This window comes from Chiloscyllium plagiosum, unplaced genomic scaffold (assembly GCF_037043375.1).
Source record: "Chiloscyllium plagiosum isolate Xiang-an unplaced genomic scaffold, Cpla_swu_hap1 HiC_scaffold_42, whole genome shotgun sequence".
NCBI classification, from domain to species: domain Eukaryota; kingdom Metazoa; phylum Chordata; class Chondrichthyes; order Orectolobiformes; family Hemiscylliidae; genus Chiloscyllium; species Chiloscyllium plagiosum.
This window is the reverse complement of record NW_028270180.1, coordinates 7,257,100-7,283,195: the sequence shown is the minus strand read 5'-3', so window position 1 is coordinate 7,283,195 and position 26,096 is coordinate 7,257,100. Positions and strand designations below refer to the sequence as shown.

Here is a 26,096-nt window from a genome sequence, read left to right as displayed (position 1 = left end):
ACTGCCTGGATCCCTCTAACTGCCTCACTGGTAGGCACAGCCTCTGCTCCCTGATCAAATTTATGTTGTTAATCTAAAGGGCGTGACTACCACCTGAAACATGCGTCCAGGTAACTTTTTTATCCCCCCTCCCTGAGGTGTCAGTGTTCAAAGCGCAGACTCCAGCTCATCAACTGAGGAGCTGGACTTCCTCAGGCAACAACACTTGCTACAGATGTGATTGCTATGAACTACAATGGGGACCACTAGCTCCCCCACATACGTTTGCAACGTAAATGCTAGCCTCTCCACACATCAGCTCTGGAGTAATCGAGACTCAACATTAGCTAGCTCTCCCTCCATGAATGCTGCCTGACCCGCTGTGATCTCCAGCAGCATTTGTTTTGTTTTCAATTCATAGATGGAGTTGATGGTAGTCGTCTTTTTCCCAAGATGGGGAATTTCAAGACTAGGGGACACATTTTTAAGGTGAGAGAGAAAAAGAGACTTTTTTCTTTTTATAAAAAAAAAGGCAATTTTTTTTTTACACACGGTGATTCTCATTTGGAATGAACTTCCTGAGGAAGTGGTGGATCTGTGTACAGTTACAACATTTAAAAGACATTTGGATTGATATATGAATTGGAAAGATCTGGGCCAGGAGCAGGCAGGTGGGACTAGTTTAGTTTGGGATTGTAGTTGGCGTGGACTGGTTGGACTGAAGCGTCTGTTTTCCATGCTGTGCGACACTATGATGTTTTTAGATTAGGTTCCCTAAAGTATGGAAACGGGCTCTTCGTCCACACCAACCCTCCTGAAGAGTAACCCACCCAGACCCATTCCCTTGTATTTACCCCTGACTATGGGCAATTTACCATGGCCAATTCACCTAATCTGCATATCTTTGGATTGTGAGAGGAAACCGGAGCACCCGGAGGAAACCCACACAGACAGAGACAATGTGTGCAATCTCCACACAGACAGTCACCGAGGCTGGAATCGAAGCCAGGTCCTTGGTGCTGTGGGGCAGCAGTGCTAACCACTGAGCCAAAATGATGCCTGACTTGACATTACAGTACATACTCAAGTAGTAATCAATCTCATGTAAAGGTCGACCCCCTATTTTTGGCCAAATAACCTTGAATTTTCCATATCTTGTGTAAAAGTTGTCCCTAGTTCTTCACAGATAGCAGATCAATGTTTTGAGTCAGTGTGTTGACCATCACATCCTGATCCAGCTTTCTGGGGTGGCATGGTGGCTCAGTGGTTAGCACTGCTGCCTCACAGCACCAGGGTGCCAGATTCGATTCCAACTTGGGGCCACTGTCTGTGTGGAGTTTGCACATTCTCCCCGTGTCTGCGTGGGTTTCCTCCGGGTACTTTGGTTTCCTCCCACAATCCAAAGATGTGCAGGTCAGGTGAATTGCCCATAGTGTAAGGGGACATTAGTCAGAGGGACATGGGTCTGGGTGGGTTACTCTTCAGAGGATCGGTGTGGACTTGTTGGGCCAAAGGGCCTGTTTCCACACTGTGAATGGAATGGAATGGAATCTAATCTAATTCTGCCGGTTGTTCTGCTCTACTTTTGGTCTTCCAGTCTACTAACTGTTGTATTCTGCTCCAGGTTTTCAGAGCTACCATAATTCATTGTTTTTCTTTATTCATTTCGAGATCACTTGGACTTCTGCTAATGATGCGGTATGAATTGCAGCCCCTTAAAAGTAATATCCATGTAATAGTTGACCCTATAAATTTAACCTTAAAAAGTAATCGAAAACATTTGACTATTACTCACGTGTATATTTGGTACTTACAGCTTGATTTTGGTTCTTGTAGAAAGTTTTCACACTGATCTTTAATTTTAAAGCCTGTATATATTTCCCCTATTTACGTTCAATATGAAGGTAACTTACAATAGATAGTTAAATTAGTAACTATCACCAACCAGTGAACTTAAGATTTATCCGTGATGTCACCTTTTTGGGCTAGACTCTTGATTCTGAGCTTCGATTTTATCCTATTTTTAAAAGATCTTTGAAACTGAGCCAAAAAGCAAGCAAAAAAACTCCTCCTCTTTTTCCCCGTCTGCACTGAATTCCCACACTCTCTGCAAATTCCCTGAACTATACACTCACTTGGGCTGTGTCACACTTCTGGATGTGATCTCTCCTTCCCGATTGTGTGTGCAAATTCACCATTCTCACTTACGTTCTCACCTGTTCATTTGAACTGTTCATGTAATGTTGCATGTAGAGAAAACGGTAGGAACATTTTTATCAAGCCAGAAAGAGCAACAGAAAGTTTAAGTTTTAAAAATAAAATCTCAAACAATTAAAACCTGAAAGAATGAGATTACATATCTATAGAAGGTCACTTTTTATGACTGAGATTAACCTGAAATACATTAAATGTTTACTTGCACTTGAAGTTTTACTTCCTGTGGCAGTAAGGTAATTACCTCTTCTGTAAAAACGTGAATGTCACGCTGTTCAGTGCATTTGAATGATGAAACCAGACAGGGTTTCTCCAAAGCATATCTATGCCAGTGAAGGTTTGGTTTCTACATGTACCTGCCCTGGGCAAAAGTTGCTTTTGTACAGTTAGCATTGTTCATCTTTTGACAAGTTTTGGACAAATAATCTGGTTCCATTCTGATTTTTGGAAACCTAATGAATTGTTGTCCTGCTCTCAAAGTCATTCTCCCAGTCTCTTCACCTTTCTTCCCCCCCCCCCCCCCCCCCCCCCCAATCATGCCAACCACTGACATCAAAGGATGATCTAAAAGGTCTTTCAATACTTTGCCCAAGAGGTCCAAATAAACCTGTTACACGATAACTTGGTGTTGTGTGATTTTTTTTTTAACATTTGCCATCCGGGAAGCAGCCTAAAGCAGGCATGGTCAAGAGAATGCCAATGTTCGTTCTGTTCAATGTTTCATTTAACAAAGAAAGACCTTGACCAATCAGATTCCACTTGGTAATTCTATTCTCTCTCGATGTAAAATGTTGTTGTTCTTTTCCATTTACAAGAATACTGATGTCATGATGAGCTCAAGATGGGAGCTTTGCCGAGGTGTGTCCAGGAGAATTTACTAGGTTGAGCTGTGTTCGCAAAGTGACTTGTTCCTTTGTGACTTGAACTGATCAGCCAGATTCTTGTTTCTGTAATAGTTTGCCTGTTGACAGAAGGATGCATATGCAAGCCTACAGTGGTTAATCAGCACCCTGGTGTTGTACTGTAGCAATAACAACGTCAAGAAAGACATGCAATCATACAGCATCTTGCATAAATATTAGATGTGGCAACCATTGGAAACAGACAGGGCAGGCAATTTGCATACAGCAAGCTCCCACAAACAGCAATGCGCTTTTGTGAATCCAGTTAAAGAAGAATAATGACCAAATTGTGGGAATGTAATCACATAATGACTGAAATGGGTGAGTGGTGAAAATATCCTCCTTTTATTCAGCAACTGCAAAGGGCACAAGTTTGAGGTGGCAAAAGAATCATGAAATATAGCACTTGCAAGAGTCCCTTTATGCACGGTTCTTACATAGATTAAAATTCCACTACTGTGGTGTTACATTGTTTTATCTATAGTATTCAAAGGTTTGAGGGGCTTTTGTCCTGGGACACAGGAGATCGGTGCTAAGTGTTGGCTGCCACTACTGATGGGATTAAGAGTGTATATCTGGTCTGTTTGCATAATTAGGAGGTCATGATGTGGAGATGCCAGTGGACTTGGGTGGACAACATTTTTAAAAATCACACAACACCAGCTTATAGTCCAACAGGTTTATTTGGAAGCACTAGCTTTTGGGGCACTGCTCCTTTGTCAGGTAGCTAGTGGGGCAGGATCAAAGGACACAGAATCTATAGCACAAGATCAAGTGTCTGATCATGCAACTGATGCAATATATTAAACCTAGATTGCTGTTTAGTCTTTTAGAATGGGTTGCAGGTTTCGGTTCATTAATATGTAAATGCCAGAACTTCTTCCAAGTCACAACCTCGAGGACTTAAGGTTTTATTTTTTTTTTTTAAAAAGTGACATCTCAGCTCAGACAATGCATTAAAGGTGTGAGGTTAGAGTCTGTCTTGTATTACAATCTTGAGTCAGACTGGTTCTGTTTCCAAAGTAGGGATTTATAAAATGTCACATGGATTGACTGTGCTTTTTCAGCAAAATAGAATGTATCTGCAAATGCACATTCACGCCATAGAGTTTGTGCATGCATCCATGTGAAGGAGAGAGTTTGTGTGTGCGTGCTTGGTGCAGTGTGTGAGTGTGTAACAGAACATAAGTGTGTGTGTGTGTGTGTGTGTGTGTGCTGCATGAGTGTGTGTGTGTGTGCTGCATGAGTGTGTGTGTGTGTGCTGCATGAGTGTGTGTGTGTGTGTGTGTTCTGCATGAGTGTGAGAGTATGGAAGGGGATGTGTATATGCTTGTGTGTAGTGTAGTGCCTACTTTGGAAATTGAACCAGTGACTCAAGGTTAGAATGTGACTTTGGGAATGCGACTTGAAAGAAGTTCTGGAATTTACATATCAATTAATCGAAATTTACAACATATTCTAAAAGATGAAAGATTTAAAGCAATCTGGGTTTGTTCAATATATCGTATTCGTTGCATGACACTATGATCTTGTGCTATAAATTGTGTCCTATGATCTTACCCTACTAGCTACCTGACGAAGGAGCAGTGTTTTGAAAGCTAGTGCTTCCAAATAAACCAGTTGGACTGAACCTGATGTGTGTTTTTTAACTTTGTAATAGTTTTGTAAATATTTTACTATGTTATATTAAACAACAGGTTAGTGAAGGGTTATGAATGAACAGGAATCCAGTCTTTAGTAAATATAGTGAGCTGAAAATGTGTTGCTGGAAAAGCTCAGCAGGTCAGGAACAGGAGAATCAACGTTTCGGGCATAAGCCCTTCTTCAGGAATGAGGAAAGTGTGTCCAGCAGGCTAAGATAAAAGGTAGGGAGGAGGGACTTGGGGGAGGGGTGTTGGAAATGCGATAGGTGGAAGGAGGTCAGGGTGAGGATGATAGGCCAGAGTGGGGTGGGGGCGGAGATGTCAGGAAGAAGATTGCAGGTTAGGAAGGCGGTGCTGAGTTCGAGGGTTGGGACTGAGACAAGGTGGGGGGAGGGGAAATGAGGAAACTGGAGAAATCCGAGTTCATCCCTTGTGGTTGGAGGGTTCCTAGGCGGCAGATGAGGCCCTCTCCAACCGTTGTGTTGCTATGGTCTGGCGATAGAGGAGTCCAAGGACCTGCATGTCCTTTGTGGGGTGGAAGGGGGAGTTAGTGTTGAGCCACGGGGTGGTTGGGTTGGTTGGTCCGGGTGTCCCAGAGGTGTTCTCTGAAACGTTCTGCAAGTAAGCGGCCTGTCTCCCCAATGTATAGGAGGCCACATCTTTTTGGAACGCTGATAGGGGAGGGGAGGGAAATATATCCATGGTGGTGGGGTCCGTTTGGAGGTGGCGGAAATGACGGCGGATGATACGCTGTATATGGAGGTTGGTGGGGTGGTAGGTGAGGACCAGTGGGGTTCAGGACAGAAAGATCACTCCCTCCGTGACTCCCTCGTCAGGTCCACCAACCCAACCTCCACTCCCGACACCTTTCCCTGCAACCGCAAGAAATGCCAAACTTGGGCCCACACCTCCCCCCCCCCCCCTTACTTCCCTCCAAGACCCCAAGGGATACTTCCATATCCGCCACAAATTCACCTGCACCTCCACACACATCATTTATTGCATCCGCTGCACCCGATGTGGCCTCCTATACATTGGGGAGACAGGCCGCTTACTTGCAGAACGTTTCAGAGAACACCTCTGGGACACCCGGACCAACCAACCCACCACCCCGTGGCTCAACACTAACTCCCCCTTCCACCCCACAAAGGACATGCAGGTCCTTGGACTCCATCGCCAGACCATAGCAACACAACGGTTGGAGAGGGCCTCATCTGCCGCCTAGGAACCCTCCAACCACAAGGGATGAACTCGGATTTCTCCAGTTTCCTCATTTCCCCTCCCCCCACCTTGTCTCAGTCCCAACCCTCGAACTCAGCACTGCCTTCCTAACCTGCAATCTTCTTCCTGACCTCTCTGCCCCACCCCACTCCGGCCTATCATCCTCACCTTGACCTCCTTCCACCTATCGCATTTCCAACACCCCTTCCCCAAGTCCCTCCTCCCTACCTTTTATCTTAGCCTGCTGGACACACTTTCCTCATTCCTGAAGAAGGGCTTATGCCCGAAACGTTGATTCTCCTGTTCCTTGGATGCTGCCTGACCTGCTGAGCTTTTCCAGCAACACATTTTCAGCTTTGATCTCCAGCATCTGCAGTCCTCACTTTCTCCTTTTAAATATAGTGAGCTGGTGAGTGAGTTAGTAAAGGTAACAACCTAAAACACAATATTTCTTAGTATCAATGTGAATTCCTTTTTTTAATAAAAAAAAAAGCACTGAGATTTTCTAAAGTCATTTAGGCTGTGTGGTGAGATCAGAGTTTTTAATCTGTGCAGCACTCTCTCAGTATACATTGCTTTAAGAACGGAAGTCCTGCTCCAGAACTTGAACCCAGAGTCTTGTGAGGTGGATAAAAATCAAAACACATGCGAATGCTGTAAATCAAACACAAACAAATTGCTGGAAAAGCTCAGCAGGTGTGGCAGCATCTGTGGAGAGAAATAGTCGACAATTCAAGTTGAGTGACCCTTCCACAGAACTGGAATTGGAACCTTAACTCAGATTTCTCTCCAAAGGTGCTGCCAGACCTGCTAAGTTTTTCCAGCAATTTCTACTTTTGTGTCTTGTGACATGGAGATCAGTATGCTAACCACTGAGTCAAATGAGAGGGTAGGACAGGTCATCAATGGTTATAGCATGAAGTGGTAGAGTGCAGGCTTGAACACATTTTGGTGGGGGGGGGGGGAATTATTGAACTCCGCTTTGCCATGAAAGCACCATCTTATCTCTTTATGCTTGCCTACAACTCATGTTTTTAAAAACGTCATTGATGGGTCTTTCACACAGGCTGACTGCTTAATCTTTGATGTGGGGTAGGATTGAAGACAGTCAAAGAGTATGTTTTGGAACAAATAAAACTGTTATTTGGCTCTACAGAACTGCGTACAGCTAAAAATACACACCTTGTCAAAATCTCTCATCTTGAACTCATGTTGACTTTAGTATTCTCGTAAAAAGAAAAGGGGAACAGTGTTTTATATTGTGAGAGAAGAGAATTAGCAAGTGGACTCTGATTGGCCAAGATATTGCTTTGTTAAATGAGCCAGAGAATGGCATGAACATTGCCAGGTGATGTCATTCTCTCAGAATGCACACCCTTTAGACCGTTCACCGATCAATTCTGCCTATTGAGGGAGTAAAAAGAGGGTTTACTGGATGGAGATGGTGGGACTGATGGATGGGAAAAGACTGGATCACTTTGGACTATATTCACTAGAGTCTGCAAGAATGATGGGGAATTACCATAGTAACTGGTCAAATACCAGATAGCAATGAGGGGAAAGTAAGAAGGCTAGTGATCAGTCTGATCATCAGTGGTACTTGCAGGAAAATGAAGCCTTTTGATTAATTTCAGAAAATGTTGTGGCAAATCAAGGTGGTGAAAGCAGGAACGTGGAGTTGAGGATTACCAGATCAGCCATGAACCCGTTGAATGGCGGAGCAGAACTGCTGGGCCAAATGGCTCACTCCTGCTCCTATATCTTATGGACTTCTCCAAAAGACCAATCCTCCATCTCTATGAAGCTTATTAAACTCACATTTTTAGCTGCTTTAAAACATTTCAGATTATTTATACAGGAGGAAATGAGTGCCATTTTATAACCTAGTAACCCAGGTTAATGGAAAAGTCATGAACAAAATCTTGTTTATGAAGAGAATGAACACTATTTGAACATTTCCTTCTATGAAACTCACTCAATGGAAATTTCACTGTGATTGAGCCTTTTTTAAATGACTTGCTTCCAAGTTCTTTTTGTGGTTTATGTAAATTAAATGCAAATATTTTCTCAGAAAACACACTTGTTTCCAGTTAAAGTTTCCAAAGCAGACGGAGGATAACCGTGTAAAAATGTTTTTTTTTAAACTCTGGCACATAATATTGGACTTCAAGGTCCAATACAGAAGCTTCAGAGTAGGAATAGACTAATATTCAGGATCAAAAATCCTAATGATGATAATGTGACCCATTGCATTGAATGTTCGGGCAGTGATATGTATTTGGAGTAGCTGGAGTATTGTTTGCAGTTTTTAATCTGAAGAAGGATGTTATGTCTATTGAGGGAGTACAAAGGAGGTTTACCAGATTGATTCCTGGAACAGTGATACTGAGGTGGTTAGGACTATATCGGTAAGGCCACACCTTGTATTGTGTGCAGTTTTGGTCTCCTAGTCTGAAGAAGGATCTTCTTTGCTATTGAGGGAGTCCAGCGAAGGTTCACCGGACTGATTCCTGGGATGGCAGGACTGATGTGAAGAAAGTCTGGATCAACTGGGTTTGAATTCACTGAAATTTAGAAGAATGGGACGTGGGGGAATCTCATAGAAACATAAAATCCTGATGGGGCTGGACAAGCTAGATGCTGGAAGAACATTCCTGATGTTGAGGAAGTTCCAGAACTAGAGGTCACAGTCTAAGAATAAGGGGTAAGCCATTTAGGATTGAGTTGAGGAAGAATTTCTTCACTCGGAGTTGTGAACCTGGGGAATTCTTTCCCACAGGAAGCTGTTGGGACCAGTTTGTTAGTTATATTCAAGAGGGAGTTGGATGTAGCCCTTGCAGCTAAAGGGATCAAGGGGTATGGAGAGACAGCAGGAGTGGGATACTGAAATTGCATGATTATGATCTTCTTAAATGTTAGAGCAGGCTTGAAGGGCCGAATGGCCTACTCCTGCACCAGCTTTTTGTTTGTGTATTCACTGCAGTTTAATAGAATGAGTGGGGAATCTCATATAACAACCTATAAAATTCGATCAGGCTTAGACTGGGTAGATACAGGAAGGATGTTCCCAATTTAACTGGGGAGTCCAGAACTAGGAGTCACAGTCTAAGGATAAGGTATAGGCTTTTCAGGAGAGAGTTGGTGGGGAAATTTTGTTCACTCAGTGGTGAGCCTTTGGAATTCTCTCTGCCTAAGGAAACTATTGAGGCTAAAACATTGAAGGCTTTTAAGAAAGGTATAGATATAGTTCCTAGGGCTAGAGAGTCCAAAGGATATTGGAAGAAATACACACTGTAGGGATTCTATGATATTCTGTGGAGACTGAGTTGGATGATTAGCCATAATTCTATCGAATGGATACTGGTTGGCTAGCATTTTTAAAATTAATTCACAGGATGAGGGTGTCACTAGCTAGGCCAGCATTTATTGAGTTTAAAAGCTGGGAGGTTATGTTGCAGCTGTATAGGGTGCTGGTGAGGCCACACGTGGAGTACTGCGAGCAGTTTTGGTCTCCTTACTTGAGAAGGGATGTACTGGCATTGGAGGGGGTATAGAGGAGGTTCACTAGGTTGATTTCGGAGTTGAGGGGTTTGGCTTATGAGGACCGACTGAGTAGACTGGGATTATATTCACTAGAATTTAGAAGAATGAGGGGGGATCTTACAGAAACATAAAATTATTAAGGGTATAGATAAGATAGACACTCACAGGTGAAACTCTGACAAGAGAGCGAAATTAGGGGGAGCAGATTTAGGACTGAATTGAGAAGGAATTTCTTTGGCAATCCTCTGGGTAATCTATGGAATTCCCTACCTAGTGAAGTGGTTGAGGCTTCCTCAGTAAATGTTAAGATTTTTTTGAACGGAAAGAATTAAGAGTTATCCTAAGAGGACAGGTAAGTGGAGCGGAGTCCAGGAAAACATCAGCCATGATCATATTGAATGGCAGAGCAGGCTCAAGGGACCACATGGCCTACTCCTGCTCTTGGTACTCATGTTCTTATTGCCCATCCTTAATTGTCCAGAGGACAATTGAGAATCAACCACATTGCTGTGAGTCTGGAGTTACATGTAGGCCAGACCAGGTAAGGATGGCCAATTTCCTTCCCTAAAGGACATTTATTACCCAGGAGAATGTGGTATTGAGGTGCCAACAACAAAGTGGCTGGCCACCACCATTTCTGAGGGCATTTAAGAGTTAACCACAGTGGCATGAGTCTGGAGTCTAGTCTTCTCTCCAAAGAGCATTACTGAAACCGATGGATTTATAGATATTTTAGTCAACCTGTTTAGGCATGTTATATCACAACTGTGGAGCTGAGGTAGGGACACGGTCATTGTGTAACATGAGCCCTTGTAATAATCCTACAACCCACCTGGTACATTATCTAGCCAGTAGCTTCATTATTCACCAAGAATAATGATTAGCTATTAACTCCAGATTTACTGGTTTAATTCCATTTAAACATGCCAGCTCAATTGGTGAGATTTGAACTTGTCTCCAGAATGCTAACCTAAAGTTGATAGTGGTAGATTATTGATCAGGAGGGAGAGTGGACATAATAGACATCAGATTAGCCATGATTGCAATGAATGGTGGAGCAGGCTCAAGGGGCCGAATGGCCCACTCCTACGTGATCTTGGTTTGTCTGGTGAAGCCATGCCCTGCTTTCCCACAGGTTTACCTGCTGTAACATTGCTGTAATTTCCATCTCTGGATTTCCCACCTCTGGTTTGTTTTTCTACTCTATGCATTCCGGATTGCCAGCTTCAGATAAATTTGGCTTTTCAGGCATCCCATAATTTGACTGATCAGGGCGACAGAGTGATCCTGTGACAAACTAAAAACAAGTTTCCGAAATGAGGATTCCTGAAAATGTCAGACGTCCGTCCGATATTTAAGCAAGGTATAGATATAGTTCCTAGGGCTAGAGAGATCAAAGGATATTGGAAGAAAGTGGGAGCAGTGGGTTGGATTTCAGTGATCAGTTGTGCCTGTTGCTAGTCCCACTCTGTCTTCTCAGGAAGGGGTCATTGGTGATTGGGTTTAACCCAAAGGTCACCCATGCCTCAGGGGAGCAGTGAGAATGGGGTCTTTGTGGTAACCTCAGTTAGTATGGGAATTAAACTCTCTCTGTTGCCTTCTGCTATATATTGCAATCCAGCTAACTGACACCTCTCCCATTACTGGCTAGGGTTACCGTGGCGGTTCCCCCTTCTCAACTTCACCCCTTTTCCTGAGGCATGGTGACCCCAGGTCAAACCATCACCAGTCATCTCTCTCTAAGCAGCCCTACGATCCTCTGGAACTATGGCAACTTTTCTTTTTTTTAAAAGAAAAACTACTTTTTAAAAAATATTAGCCCACTGTTTATTGTTGTTACTCAATGCTGTCTTTTGGAATTTGGGGCACAGGTCCCCAGGATTTGGAGAAATTCCATCCGTATCGGAATTGAACCCTATCTCACAGGAAGGGAGTTGAAAATTACTGTTTTGGTGAAGTAAGTGCCCATGGGGTCAATAGTTAGAAATAAGGAAGCTCTGCAGGATCTGGTTGTGTTTTTAAAGTGACCCCACTTTTTTTTTATTATTGTTTTGAAATTTGTGAAGTTGAAACTGTCTCCCAGCTCCAGCTCTCTGAGTAAGTAACTCTCCTAGTGAGGACTGAAGCTAACTCAACGACCCAGTTATCACACACCCTTTCCTAATGTTTCACATTTTATTAATGAGACTGCCTCATACTAGTCAAAAAACCAAAAGGACTGCAGATGTTGGAAATTATGAAACAAAACAAATTACTGTGAAACTCCACAGGTCTGGCAACATTTGTGGAGTAAAAGCAGAGTTAATGTTCTGGGTTCAGAGATCCTTTTTGAAGGACTGTTGTTTGTTTTTTTTTGTCTAATACTGCTATCAAGTACGCTTCTCATTCTTTCTTTTAACACGTCGCATTGTGAGAAGCTGACAAAGCGTGTTCGTAGTGTTTTACAACAGAAATGGTTTTGAACTGAATCCAGGTTCACACTTTTTAGTGAGCACTTGATATCTGTTAAGCACACTACATGAGTCACTGTTTACCAGCTCCTGACATTTTTATATAACAATTTGTGCCCAATTGACCTTTTAATTAAAATATCCATTGTCTGCTCCCTTGTTCCAATGGGTCTTGCACATCCCTTCAGACTGCATTAGATGGTAACATTGCTTCCAGAGCTAATTGTTTTCTGAAATTTGTCACTAGCCTGTTATCAGTAGATGTCGTTTGAAGGATGTGTCATTGACCTGTTTGGCTGTATTGTGAACGTACCTTTATATGACCAAGTCCCTGGTGTGGGACTCCAACCTGGAGCTTCCTATCTCAGAGCTTCTATCTGCAGTCCTCACTTTCTCCTAGCTCAGAGGCAGGGACGCTACCCACGGTGTTGCAAGAACTTCCCAGTTGCAGAGTACACACCGGCCTTTCTAATGAATTCCCAGCAACCAGTTAGGCTGGAGTACTGTGTACAGTTCTGATCACTACACCATAAGAAGGATGTCATTGCACTAGAGAGGGTGCAGAAGTGATTCATCAGGATGTTGCCTGGGCTGGAGAAATTAATCCCTGAAAAGAGACTAGACAGACTGGGCTGGTTTTCTTTGGAGCAGACCAAGCTCTGGAGGGGGCAGGGAGGAATCCAATCGAAGTGAACATAGCTCTGAGGAACATAAAGAGAGAGAAATTCTTCCCAAGTAAAGGGGTCAATAACCAGAGGACACAGGAACAAGAGGTTTAGAGCTTATTCAAGGCAAAAGTTTTCACCTAGTGGGTGGTGGTCTGGAACTCACTGGCTGAAAGGATGGTGAGAGGCAAGAACTATCAAGACTTTTCAGATGTATTCAGATGAGCATTTGAAATGCAGTAGCTACAAGGCTAGGTGTCATGTGCAGTAAATAGGATTAGAATGAATGAATGGATAGATGTTTGAAGAGTGGCACAGACATAGTCATAGAGATGTACTGCACAGAAACAGACCCTTCAGTCTAACGGGTTGAAGGACCTCTTTCTGTGCTGTAAAACTCTGACTCCAACATGAATCGAACTGGACAACATTAACCAGTCTTCACTGCACAAAAGTTGATTTTTTTTTGTCTCCCCCTTACGAATAATCCTCCCCGTTCAAAGAATGGCGAGAATTTGGAGTTCAATGGTAGGGAGTGGTTTAACAAATAGTTTAGAAGGATTTAGGACCCTCTGAAGAGCATCCCATCCAGCTGCCTACCCTCTCCTTGTAACCCTGCATTTTGCCTGGCTAATCCACTGAGCCTGCGCGTTCCTGAACACAATGGGAAATTTAGTATACATCATTAAGGTGGTACAGTGGCTCAGTGGCTAGCACTGCGACCTCACAGTGCCAGAGACCTGGATTCGATTCCCACCTTGGGCGACTGTCTTGCACATTCTCCCCATGTCTGCGTGGGTTTCCTCCGGGTGCTCCGGTTTCCTCCCACAGTCCAAAGATGTGCAGGTCAGGTGAATTGGCCTTGCTAAATTGCCCATAGTGTTAAGTGCATTAGTCAGGGATAAATATAGGATAGGGGAATGGGTCTGGGAGGGTTACCCTTTCGAGGGTCAGTGTGGACTTTTTGGGCAAAATGGCCTGTTTACATATTGTAAGGAATCCAATCTAATCTGTTGGTCTTTGGGCTGTGGGAGGAAACCAGAGTACCTGGAGGAAACTCGCACCGATGCAAGAAGAAAGCCACCTGAGGGTAGAATCAAACCTGGGTCCCAGGCACTGTGAAGCAGCAGTACTAACCGCTGAGCTACCATGCTGTCCAGGTCTCTGGGTACTTACTAATGTGTATGACCTGCTGAAACAGGTTTAAGTGTAGAACTGTACTGCTGTCGTAAGCTGGGAATGGCAGCCCTCTCCCAAGATAACACCAGATGAGCTCAGATGAAAAATGTCGTCTGCCCATTTGGTCCCGCACTTCCTCAACATCATCCCCATCTTCACTGGGAGCAGGTAGACAAGGCCTTACCTTGAAATCCCCTCTAAAGGGCAACACTTTATAACCATGCAAGACCTCTGTCCTCACGTGTGTGAGACGTGATGATGTGGTCCCATCCTGATGTGGACTTCTAACCCTGAAATGTATGACCATCCTGGAAGAGTAAGGGGAGTAGGTAGAGAGGAACACCACCACCAAGTCCCATGTCATCCTGATTTGGAACCATATCACTGCTCCTTCAGTGTCCGTGGATCAAATACCTTGCACTCCTATCTAACCGCAGGTAACCTGCAGTAATTCAAGGAGATAGCTCACCATCACCTTCTCCATAGCAGTTTGGGCCAGCATTTATTGCTCATTCCTGTCAGTGGCACCCACATTCCCTTCAACAAATAAGATCAAAAGCCGGAAACAAGAGTTACCAATCACAAAGTCACATTACGCACACTACATAGTCAACGCTTAATCTTTTGTGCAGAGTAAATGGATTAGCCATGAGAAATGCAGAATTACATGGATAGGATAAGGCGGGGGAGGTCTGGGTTGGATGCTCTTTGCAGGGGCAACGTGGATACGATGGGCCAAATGACCTGCTTCCACATTGTAGGGATTCTGTGTTAAACTGAGAGAGCTTTACTGTAAAAAGAATAGTCCCCTCATTAGGGAAAAGGTGGAAAGGATTTGATTAATTGAAAAATGTACTAAGCTTTAAAAAAAACACATTAAGCTCCTGCCGTGCTTTTGATACAATTATATATTTTCAGGGTGATTCACTAGAGCAATATCTGACAGAATTTGACACTCAGCTGCATAAAGAAATGTTAGGCAGAAGCTTGGCAAAAGAGTTAAGTTTTTAAGGCATATATCTTTTTTTATTGATGAAGTCTCCTCTGGTTTCTTTTTCAGTACTCTACGAATAGCATTTGACAGTCTAAAGCAACGTAAGTAGCAGAGATTGGAATCTGTATTTGTCATATACATTTACTTTTACCTTTTTTATGGGATTCTTCTAATGATATCCATTTGCTCAGATGTAAGTATCACCTTGAACCAGGAATGGTTATTTTTATTTATCCCGTGTATCTCACATCCAGTTACTATGAGCTGCAGGGCTTGGTTACCCTGATCACATACATGAAACTGCACCGATGATCTTGCTGAAACACTCAAAATTCTAGAGTAGATACGGAATATTGCCCCGGATGGGAGATCCAGAACCAGGAGACACAGTCTCTGAATCATGTGTTGACATGAGGCAGAATTTCTTCACTCAGAGGGTGGTAAATATTTTTGGGATTCTCTCTCCCCAGAGGACTGTGGAAGCTCAATCATTGGCCGAGTCTAAGGCAGATCAAAAGATCTCTGTCTATGTATTAAATATATCAAAGGGGTATGGGAATAGTGTGAAAACGTTACATTGAGGTAAGAGATTAACCATGATCTCGTTGAATTGTGGAGCAGGTTTGAGGGGCTATATGGCCTCCTCCTGCCCCTGTGTTCACCAATGGAATCTTTATGACTTGAGCCCTTGTGTGGATATCTGAATGTGCAACCTTCTGACCAAGAGCAACTGAGGAAGCCAAGGGCACCACGATGCACTCTTAATCCTTACACACCAGAAGCTCTTGAGTCTTGGAGGATTTGTATTATCAATTTGCACTTATTTTGCTTGTCTCAGCTAATGTTGGCTTCCTTATCTTTACATGACATAAATCACCAAGTTCAGCTTGGGGTGGGTTATAGGTGTCATCAGAACTTTTGAGACTAAAATAAGAACATTTTCAGGAACTGTGCAAAGTTATTAAATCTAAGAGATTCATCTGTTTTTCCCTTTGTCTCAAACACCCCTTTGCCAATTCATTCGCACCCCACTCCCCAAAAATGAAACTAATGCTAAAAAGACAATAATTTTGAATCCTTTTCTTGGTTTTATTGGACCTTCACCACAAGGAATCCAACGTTGTTTTAAAAAAACAAGCTTCGACACTCTGAATATTTACTTTTTAAATCCCTGATGGAAAATAATGTTTTCCCACTTTTGGGAGAAAGTGAGGACTTCAGATGTTAGAGATTGGAGTTGGGAGTGTGGTGCTGGAAAAGCACAGCAGGTCAGGTAGCATCCGAGGAGCAGGAGAGTCAGTGTTTTGGGCATAAGCCCTTCATCAGGGATGAGGCTAGTGGGGCTGGGGTAAGGCAATTGGGAATATGTTAGGTAAATGGAGGTAGGGGCGAAGGAAACGGTGCCACCCTCTCAACCTGTCCATCACCTTTCCCATCTATCCTCTCCACCCTCCTCTCCGATTCATCACCTTTTCCCCCACATTCATCTACCTACTGCATTCCCAGCTACCTTTTTGAACCCCCCCCCTTAAGCCCCACCCCTCTCCCATTTATCTCTCAGCCCTCTGACCACAAGCCTCATTACTGATGAAGGGCTTATGCCTGAAACGTTGATTCTCTTGTTCCTCAGATGCTGCCTGACCTGCTGTGCTTTTCCCACTTTTGTCTAATATTGCTTTCCTGGCCCTCATTGAAAATTAGGAATTAAAATCTCCTTGGTGTCAAAACGATTCCCCATAATCGAACCAGGTCAGCCCTCCAGCACAGGCCTAATGGGCTGAATCACAGAATCCCTACAGTGCGGAAGCAGGCCATTCACCCCATCAAGTCCACACTGACACACACCGAGCATCCCTAGAGCCACCCCTTTGCCATATCCCTGTAACTTTGCATTTCCTATGAATAATCCATCCAGCCTGTACATCCCTGGACACTATGGGCAATTTCCCATGGCCAATCCACTATAACCTGCACACCTTTGGACTGTGCAAGGAAATCTGAGCACCTAGAGGAAACCCACGCAGACACTGGGAGAGCATACAAACTCCACACCGTCACCTGACGGTGGAATCGAACCACGGTCCCTGCTGCTGTGAGGCAGCAGTGCTGACCACTGAGCCAATGTATCACCCCATTAAGCTGCAGTGACTTTGCTGGCAGTGTGGTAGAACCAGGTATGTACATATAGCCTCAAGACATTCTGATTTCCCCAGTGAAATCTGATTGGGATTTTGTTTACCAAACTGGGTGGCACGGTGACTCAGTGGTTAAAACTGCTGCCTCACAGCGCCAGAGACCCAGGTTCATTTCCAGCCTCTGGTGACTGTCTGTCTGTGTAGAGTTTGCACAAACATTCTCCAAGTGCCTGCGTGGGTTTCCTCTGGGTGCTCTGGTTTCCTCCCACAGCCTAAAACTGTGCAGCTAAGGGTGGATTGGCTATGCTAACTTGCCCCATAGAGTCCAGGGATGTGTAGATTAGGTGCATTAGTCAAGGAAAATGTAGAGTAATAGGGTAGTGTAATGGGTCTGGGTGAGATAGTTCCCGGAGGGTTGGTGTGGACTTGTTGGGCCGCAAGGCCTATTTCCACACTGTAGGAACTCTAATTTTCCTAATTCTACCCCCAAATACCATTTGTCTTTTAATGGACCGGTGCATTAAGTAGCAAATCAGCTGGAGCAAGAAGGTACCACTTTGCTGTGAGCGGCTTTTCACGTGTGCTTGAGTTTACTGGGCAGCGGTGAGGGTGACACCCGAGGGCAGTGTGACTATTTGTGTGAGCAACTGGTCAAGGTCAAACCACAACACGGTTTAGTCATGGGTGCTTCCATTCAGTGTGACTCAGATGGACACTCTAGCACTAAATTCAAACATCTCCCCCTGTAATCCCCAACAATATCAGAAGAAACTGTCCATTAGGAGTGTATTTGAGGAGTAAGGTGATCTACCAATTCTTTAATTTTTGTTGATTGCATAGAGTAGACAGAGTGCATATTTTGTTTCAGAATTGGAAAACATTGGAAATCTACACATTCAGCTGGCAGTCACGTTAAAGGATGAGGCAAAACGCCTGGAAGATTTCAGGGAGAGGCAGAAGGAGACGAGGAAGAAGGTAAGAATGACGAGTGTGTGATAACAGATGACAGGACACTTCTTTTTAAGAACGGTGTGAATTACACTGTGCTTGTATCATTGTCAGAGCTACTTAATATTGACAGATTGCACTTTGTTTGGAATTTGAAAAAGCCCCACATGTTCCTGTAGGAGCATTGCAAGATTTTTTTCATTCAAAATCTGCATAGTCCTTGCCAGATAAATATCTGAAAATGATGTTTGAAATGTCTGTCGGTCATTTGAAGCACTCTGGGGACAAAGAATCTGACCTGAACAATGTGTTTTTGTTCTTGCTGAAAAGGAAATGTAAAACCACAGGCTTTTTACATAAAATGAAGTTAATCTTTCATGACCTGAACTCTAGCTTGTCTTGAAAGCTTGACCTGTTTGAGTGTTGAGAGATCAGTTCAAGCCTGAATTCAGGTTTGTAAATTGTCAGGTTTTTTCCCCCTTTTTTGTTTTAAAAGCTGCCTTTACTAAAGGCCATGTGGAGGTGCCGGTGTTGGACTGGAGTGGACAATGTCAGAAGTCACACGACATCAGGTTATAATCAGACAGGTTTACTTGAAATCACAAGCTTTTGCAGTGCAGATTTCAAATAAACCTGTCTGACTATAATCTGGTGTTGCTTGACTTCTGACTTTTCTAAAGGCACCATCTCTTGTCAGGATTCAGTTCTGTCGGTTTTTAAAAATTCCTGGTACCTATCCCTAAAATAGTCTGAGATAGTGGGGTTTAATGACCCATTCAGGAGAGCTGAACCACCTCTATTTTCAATAGATGCAGACATAAACACATTTTCAGAGCAGAAATGACTGAATTCAAGTGCTGTCTCCCTCCCCGATCTAGCTCTGATGTGACAGACTGTTGTAGAAGGAAGGTGGTGGTGTTACAGTTTGACCCAGGTAATGTCCCTGGGAGCTGGGTTTGAATCCTATTGGTATTTGAATTGTTGGGGGTTTGGTAAAATGAAATCTTCTGGTTAATAATGCTCTTTTAGGAACAAAAATCTACTGTCCTTACATGGTCTGGCCTACATGTGACTCCAGACCCACAGTGATGGGGTTCAGTCTCTGATCTCTGCGTGATTTAGGAATGGGCAATAAATGCTGTGTCTGTGTGTGTCTGTGTGTCTGTGTGTGTCCGGAATCAAAGGACCATTAGCCTGATTCTTGGGATTTCTACTGGGAATGAACGAGATGATTATTTGGAAAAGAAAAAAAATCCAATTGGAAATTTATGGTATCTAATTTTGCTAACCTTCCGAATGGGTGAGCACTTTCATCTAGAAGGATAAGAGCAACCGATCCATAGGGCCACCATCCTATCCAAACCAATCACTATCCTGATTTGGAAATGTGTTGCTCGTTCCCTCACTATTACTGGGTCCAAATCCTGGAGCTCCCTCCTTAACAGTACTATTAAGGTCTGCAGTGATTTTAAGAAATCAGTTCACTGCTAACTTCTGGAAGGGAAACTGGGGACAAGCAATAAATGCAGGTGCAGCCAGTGACACTCCCATCTCGTGAATGAATGAAAAAAATTTCAGCTCTTGCTATGGATGGATTTAATTCTGAAATTCCCAATGGGTTTTGCAATTCCAGGATGGTTGTTGGTCCCACTGTCTCTAACTTTATGTAAAATTGATGAGGGGTTCACAATTTGTTTAAATGGTAGAGGAATGTGTGAATGAGAGGGGAAATGTTCATATTGATGAAGGCTTTTAAAATAACAGAGACCGATTATCCTGTCACCAAGTCACTCCTTATTTACATGGGCTGTGACCAGCCAGCTCAGCCAGTCCCGAGACTGAGGAGACTTTCTGAAGCCTCCTATTTATAAGAGTTTTATTTGTTAGCCACCCTCTGTGTAATACTATTTACGCAACAATTCAAACCCAGTTTTTTTTTTTAAACTGAACCTATTTTTTTCTAATCAACGTGTTCAGAGATGTTATCTCCTCTTTGATCAGGTGGGATTTGAACCCAGGCCCCCCACTTCAGGGGTAGGGGCATTACCACTGTGCCACAACAGGGACCCTATTTTCTGTTTACATCTCTCAGCCAGGGCTCCCTGATTAGCTGAGGGTTGTTAACCTGGGCCGAGATCCACCTGGCACGGTGGGTCAGTGGTTAGCACTGGGTGCCTCACAGTACCAGGGTCCCAGGCTTGATTCCAGCCTTGGGCGACTGTGTGGAGGTTGCACATTCTCCTCATGTCTGTGTGGGTTTCCTCCAGATGTTCCGGTTTCCTCCCACAGTCCAAAGATGTGCAGGTCAGGTGAACTAGCTATACTAAATTGCCCATAGTGTAAGGTGCATTAGTCAGAGGGAAATGGGTTTGGGAGGGGTTACTCTTCAAAGGGTCATTGTGGACTTGTTGGGCCGAATGGCCTGTTTCCACACTGTAGGGAATCTAATCTGGCCATGGTTCCAATCACTACAGCTTTTTAATAATCTGTCCTGGTTGGAGGGTAGGGTATTGATTCTATTTGAGGTCAGCAACCTGACAAAGTGATCTGCTCTGGTCATTTTTATTTTCACAAATTAAACTAACCTCAGCACGTTTTACCAACAGTATGAAAATGCCATGGACCGTGTTCAGAAGAGCAAAGTGGCTTTGTATAAGAAGACACTTGACGTAAGCAAAACATTGTGGGGCAGTTGACAAAACGGACTCCATCGAAGGGATTTTTTTTGGATAAAGGACAACAAACTCAAAGAATGTGCATTTATAGCAATTAGTTCAAAAAGTTGTAGTATTTTAAGAAAGCTACTTACTTCGTTATTAATTATCTTTTTAAAGAAGAATTGGATAAAAACTTGGAGGGAGAATATTATGGAGCAATGACCATAGATTAGGAGAGTGGGCCTAATTGTATATCTCCTAAGGAAGGATATGCTTACCTTGGTGACAGTACGGTGTAAATTCATCAGAGCAATCCCTGGGATGAGGGATTATAAGCAGAAACTGAATAATTTTGAGGCACTATTTGCTGGAGTATAGAGGAGTGGGAGGTTGGATAGATGGTGATCAGGAATGGGAGCATGGCTCCATTTTCCCCACTTTCCCCTAATATGAAGGAGCTACAGTCAGCCACAGCACCTGAAATCCAATAAAACTGGATACTTCCAGTTGATGCAGTTCACCACTTGCTAAGGTATGTATGTGTTTTGGGGAGGTGTTTTTGTGTCAGGGTGTGAGCTGTAGCCTGCTGATGGAGGTAGTTAGCTACCTGGTCAATACCAACATCAAACTGAATGATGGGACACTACTTTGACACCAGCCAAGCCATCCTGATGGTCATGTCTCTTGACCTGTCTTGTCTAACTTTGCAGTCAAAGAAATGCTATGAACAGAAATGTAAAGAAGCAGATGAGGCTGAGCAGAGTGCTGAGCGTGTTCAATCCACAGGAAACCAGAAGCAAGTCGAAAAGGTAAACTACTCACTGACCAGAAATAAGGTCGTTGCTTCCCTCATTTAGTTTCTTTTCGTAATTTTTCTATTTCTTTCGCCATTTGAATTTGTTTCTCCAATAATCTCACCCTCTTTATTGTGAGACGGTTTTTATCCTTGATTCCTTGCCTGCCAGTTCTAGGTTTTTGCTTTGGTCTCTGGTCTTTAGTTTGAATGTGTATGTGTGAGCATTTGGGACTTGACCTGTTCTGCTGAATGTGCTCTTCCTCTCCTTTCGGTAACTGTGATGTCTTTTAGACTTTATCCTTTCACTAATTGTTCACATTTTCTGTGTATTTTTCTGTTGGACCCAGGAGACCAAGAGCATGTTGGAAATGTAATTGATCCTAATTAAAGGCACAGCACAATTTGGACATTCACTACACTGCACTGAAGCTCTTGACTCGGTGTTGAACTCTAACAACACTCCTGTCACTTGCTCTGGTGCCTCTTCAGAATATAAACCTTTCAAGCACAGCCTCTGATCAGATGGCCCTGCTCCTGCATCCTCAGCTGGATGAGAACAGCCCATGTCCAGGGATTGTGCATCAATGGCTGGCCCTCAAGCTGCAATACTACAGTTAGCTGTTTGAATTAGTGCCTCTTTTCACTTGAGACCTTTCTAAAATAAGCATCTTGGAGAGTGACATTGAAATAACTCCAGAGGCCAGTGTCCCATCACTAGGTCCTCCTTTCTTTACACATGGAGAGTCTTTGACACTGATCCAGCTCCCTCAGAGCCAGCTCTCAATGAGCAGAACCTCTGATATTTCTGTTATTTTTTTCTTATTTCTTTCTTCTTTTTTCTTTTTCTGTTTTTTCTTTTAATTTAACCCCCACACTACCGCCTAACTGCTGTAGTGCTTATTTTTTCCTCAGCACCCATGGTGTGCGTGTGTGCAGGTGTGAGACACAGTGAGAGACACTAAGTGCACCAATCTTTATTCAATTTCCACCACCAGGAAGATAGGAAAACGCCTGGGTGGCCAGTGATATACCTGTTTATATCTATCAACTAGAACTCCCTGATTGGACAAGATTAACAGCCCAGTCAGGGAACTCATTCTCTCAGGGCCATCTGGCTGACTGTTACAATCACAACAAAATGTATTAGTTGTCTTCTTGCAACTCTAGTACAAGAGAGGGGCTTGCATTCAGAGACGTTTTGTCTGTTTCCTCCATTGCCATCTCTTTCTGTCTACCTCTTGCTCTCTCTCTCTGACTGTGTATTTTCTTCCAACCACTCATTCCCCCACCTTTCTCTCTTGCTCATACTCTGTCTGTGTGCGTGTCTGTGTGCGTGTCTGTCTTTTTCTATCTGTCCCTTCCCCATTTCTCTCTGCTCAATTCCTAATTTCTTTTGTCTCTCTCTTTGTCACACCCTCTCTTACCAACTCCTGTCTCTGTCTCTGTCTCTGTCTCTGTCTCTGTCTCTGTCTCTATCTCTGTCTCTCCTTCTCCACTTTTCCTTGCCTGTGCTCCTGTGTTTTTCCCTCTCTCATCCCTCACCCTGCTGCATCTGTTTCCCTCCCAACCATCTCTCTCTCTCTTCGTTGTCCTCGTTTCTCCTTCTGTCCCTCTCTAATCCCCTATGCAGCTGTGCCGGTGTCCTTCACCCCACACCCGCCACCACTATCTGTTTTTGTTCCCCACTCCCTTCCCTTTTTAAAAACTTGCAATTCACTTTTGTTTAAATACTCTAAGATAACACAATGTCTTTTAAAAAAAACTTCCTTCGTAACAGATGAAATTTGTAGGGCAGAGAATGAGTGGATTCTGGGAGAACCTGTTGGGCTGAATGTTATGGCTTAGAGTGGACGCTGGGAAATTGTTTCCGTCAGGCGGGGATTCTACGACCCATGGGCACAGCCTTAGAATTAGAGGGGGTCAATTTAGAATGGAAATGAGGAGACATTTCTTCAGCCAGAGAGTGGTGGGCCTGTGGAATTCATTGCCATGGAGTGCAGTGGAGGCCGGGACATTAAAAGTCTTTAAGGCAGAGATTGATAAATTCTTAATCTCGCAAGGAATTCAGGGATAAGGGGCAAGTGCGGATAAGGGGCGTTGAAATGCCCATCAGTCCATGATTGAATGGCGATTGGACTTGATGGGCCGAATGGCCTTTCTTCCACTCCTATTTCTTATGGTTTATATTAAAGGAATCCAAGGATTCAGGTGTAGCCACACTATTCTTTATTACCAGCTGAAAGCTCTGGACTGAGACACAGCTCCTGTGACTGGAGAGCTGTTTATGCATAACCCCAGGTGTAACCACATCCAAGCTTTGTACACTAGGAATGTCTCTATTTGCTTGTGATCGTGTTTGTGCACAGACTTGCATTGTAGCTGGACTCTGTGTCATGTGAGCTTTTGAGGCCATCTGTGCATTTTATTTTTAAATGTGTGATTCCCAAGCTCTCCTGATCAGGGCCCATAAATGATCAAACTGGAGCTGTGCATGTCTAATCTTGACACATTCACTGACAGTTGTAGTCTTCTGCATTTGACAGGTGTAGTGATCTGTTTAAGCATGAGCCCCCGACATGCCCAGACTGAGAAAACACAGGTTCTCTAACCCCTGCCACACCCTGCCCTTCCCATGCACCAAATTGAGGAAGGAGGGCTTTTTAAAAAAAAAATTACTTGTGGGACATTGGCATCGCTGGCTGGGTCTGTGTTTATTGCTGACCCTGAATTAACCTTGAGGTGGTGGTGAGCTGCTGCCTTGAATCACTGCAGTCTGTGTGCTATAGATAAACCCAGAAAGCTGTTACGGTGGGAATTCCAGTATGTTGACCCAGCAACAGCGAAAGAATGGTGCTATATTCCCCAACGTCAAGATGATCAGGGGCTTGGAGAAGAACTTGCAGGGGGTGGTGTTCCCAAGTATCTGCTACCATTGTCCTTCAAGATGAAAGTGGTTGTAGGTTGGAAGGTGCTGTCTGAGGATCTTTGGTGAATTTATGCAGTGCATCTTGTAGATGGTACACACTGCTGCAACTGAGGGAGTGGATGTTTGTAGAAGTAGCGCCAATAATACGGGCTGCTTTGTCCCAGATAGTGTTGAGCTTCCTGAGTGTTGTTGGAGCCTGGATAAAATTCCTCTGATGGGAAAGGCAGCTGGGATGGATGTTATATCAGGGCATGAGGAACCTGGAGCACTGTGTTCTGTCTTGTTCTCCTGAACAAGTGTGGGGCACATTGGGAGGGTTTCTGCAAACCTGGCTGATCTTGCATTGGTCAAAATGCACTGGCAGCAATTCTCTTCTATGGGATGTAGGTGTCAGTGGCAAGGCTAGTGTCTGTGTTGCCTATCCCTCGATGGAGTGGCTAGCTCTGCCATTTCGGAGGGCAGGTTAACACTCATCCACATTGTATTGGATCTGAACTCCAGTCTAGGCCAGACTGGGAAAGGGTGGCAGATTTCCTTCCTTAAAGTGCAGTTGTGAACCAGATGGGCTTTTAATGACAGTTCCATGGTTGCTGTTACTCATGGTAATGCCTGCTGAATGAATTAACTGGAAACACTACCAGCTGATGTGGTAGGATTATGAATCCATGTCTCCAAATGATTATCCTATATCTCTGGATTACTATTCCAGTGACAGTACCTCTACGCTACCATCGCATTCTAATTAAATAATGTGTGTGTCTGCTCCACAGAGTCAGAATAAAGCCAAGCAATCTCGTGATGCAGTGAATGATGCAGGTATGTGATCTCTAGTTCTTGTGCAAACCTTGACCAGGACTTTAAGTGTATTTTTATGTTAGTGGCAAATCACTCAAATAGTGACTGCTAGGCTGTGAAACTTGACTTTTCCTCAACTACCCCAATGCTGTGTTCCCAAAACTCTCCTTCAAGATAATATTGGCTGCTTTACCCGTATTATCTCCTATACATCTCCCTCCATTGGCAAAAGAAATCTTTTCAGTTCCTGTATCTAAAACCTTCGACTAAATGTGGGCCATTCTCCCTAGACCAGTTCTCTCCCTATGGTGCTCCCAATCATTAATTCATTCCTTTTCTATATACAGATTCCAGCCTCTAACAACTATTTACTTAAAACTTTATAATGTGGATGGTTATGTTGATAAAGCAGAAGGGGGTCTTTCAAATGGAGTCCATGCTCCTTAGTACAATGTGTGAGAAAGGGACGTTTTGTTTTACAGTTAAATTGAGCGTTTTTGAATCCAGTCTGCAGCTGGACAGGTGTGGAGTTAGTATTTTGAGCCCTAGGTTTTAGACAGTTCCTTCCAAACCCATAACCACATTATCTGGAAGGACAAGAGTGGTAGTTACATGGGAACACCACCCATCCAAGTTCCCCTTCAAACCACTCACCACCGTGATTTGGAAATACTTTGCCATTCCTTCAGTGTTGCTAGATCAAAATCCTGGAATTCACTCCCTAAGAATCATTAGAATCCCGACAGAGTGTGGAAGCAAGGCATTAGTCCATTGAGTCTACACCAACCCTCTTTAAGGGCATCCTACCCAGACCCGATCTCTGTAACCCTGCATTTCCCATGGCTAATCCACTTAGCCTGCACATCCCTGGACACTGGGTAATTCAGCATACACAATCCATCTTACTTGCACATCTTTGGACTGTGGGAGGGAACCCATGCAGACACTGGGAGAATGTCTGTGTCTGTGTCTGTGTCTGTGTGTGTGGAGTTTGCACAGTCACCCGGAGGCTGGAATCGAACCTGGGCCCCCAAGCCTCTGCGCCTACT

At 43.7% G+C, this 26,096-nt stretch overlaps 1 protein-coding gene across 4 annotated transcripts in view; it reads left to right on the top strand.

The window, feature by feature from the left end:
- Positions 1–26,096, top strand: part of LOC122542541 (proline-serine-threonine phosphatase-interacting protein 1) — a 107,702-nt gene that overhangs the window by 46,601 nt on the left and 35,005 nt on the right. For all 4 annotated transcript variants that reach the window (XM_043680394.2, XM_043680393.2, XM_087982161.1 and 1 more), the window contains exons 4-8: positions 14,857–14,891; positions 17,794–17,900; positions 20,480–20,542; positions 21,241–21,339; positions 25,023–25,068. In XM_043680394.2, the coding sequence (XP_043536329.1) occupies positions 14,857–14,891; positions 17,794–17,900; positions 20,480–20,542; positions 21,241–21,339; positions 25,023–25,068 (350 nt within the window). The remainder of the gene's footprint in view (positions 1–14,856; positions 14,892–17,793; positions 17,901–20,479; positions 20,543–21,240; positions 21,340–25,022; positions 25,069–26,096) is intronic.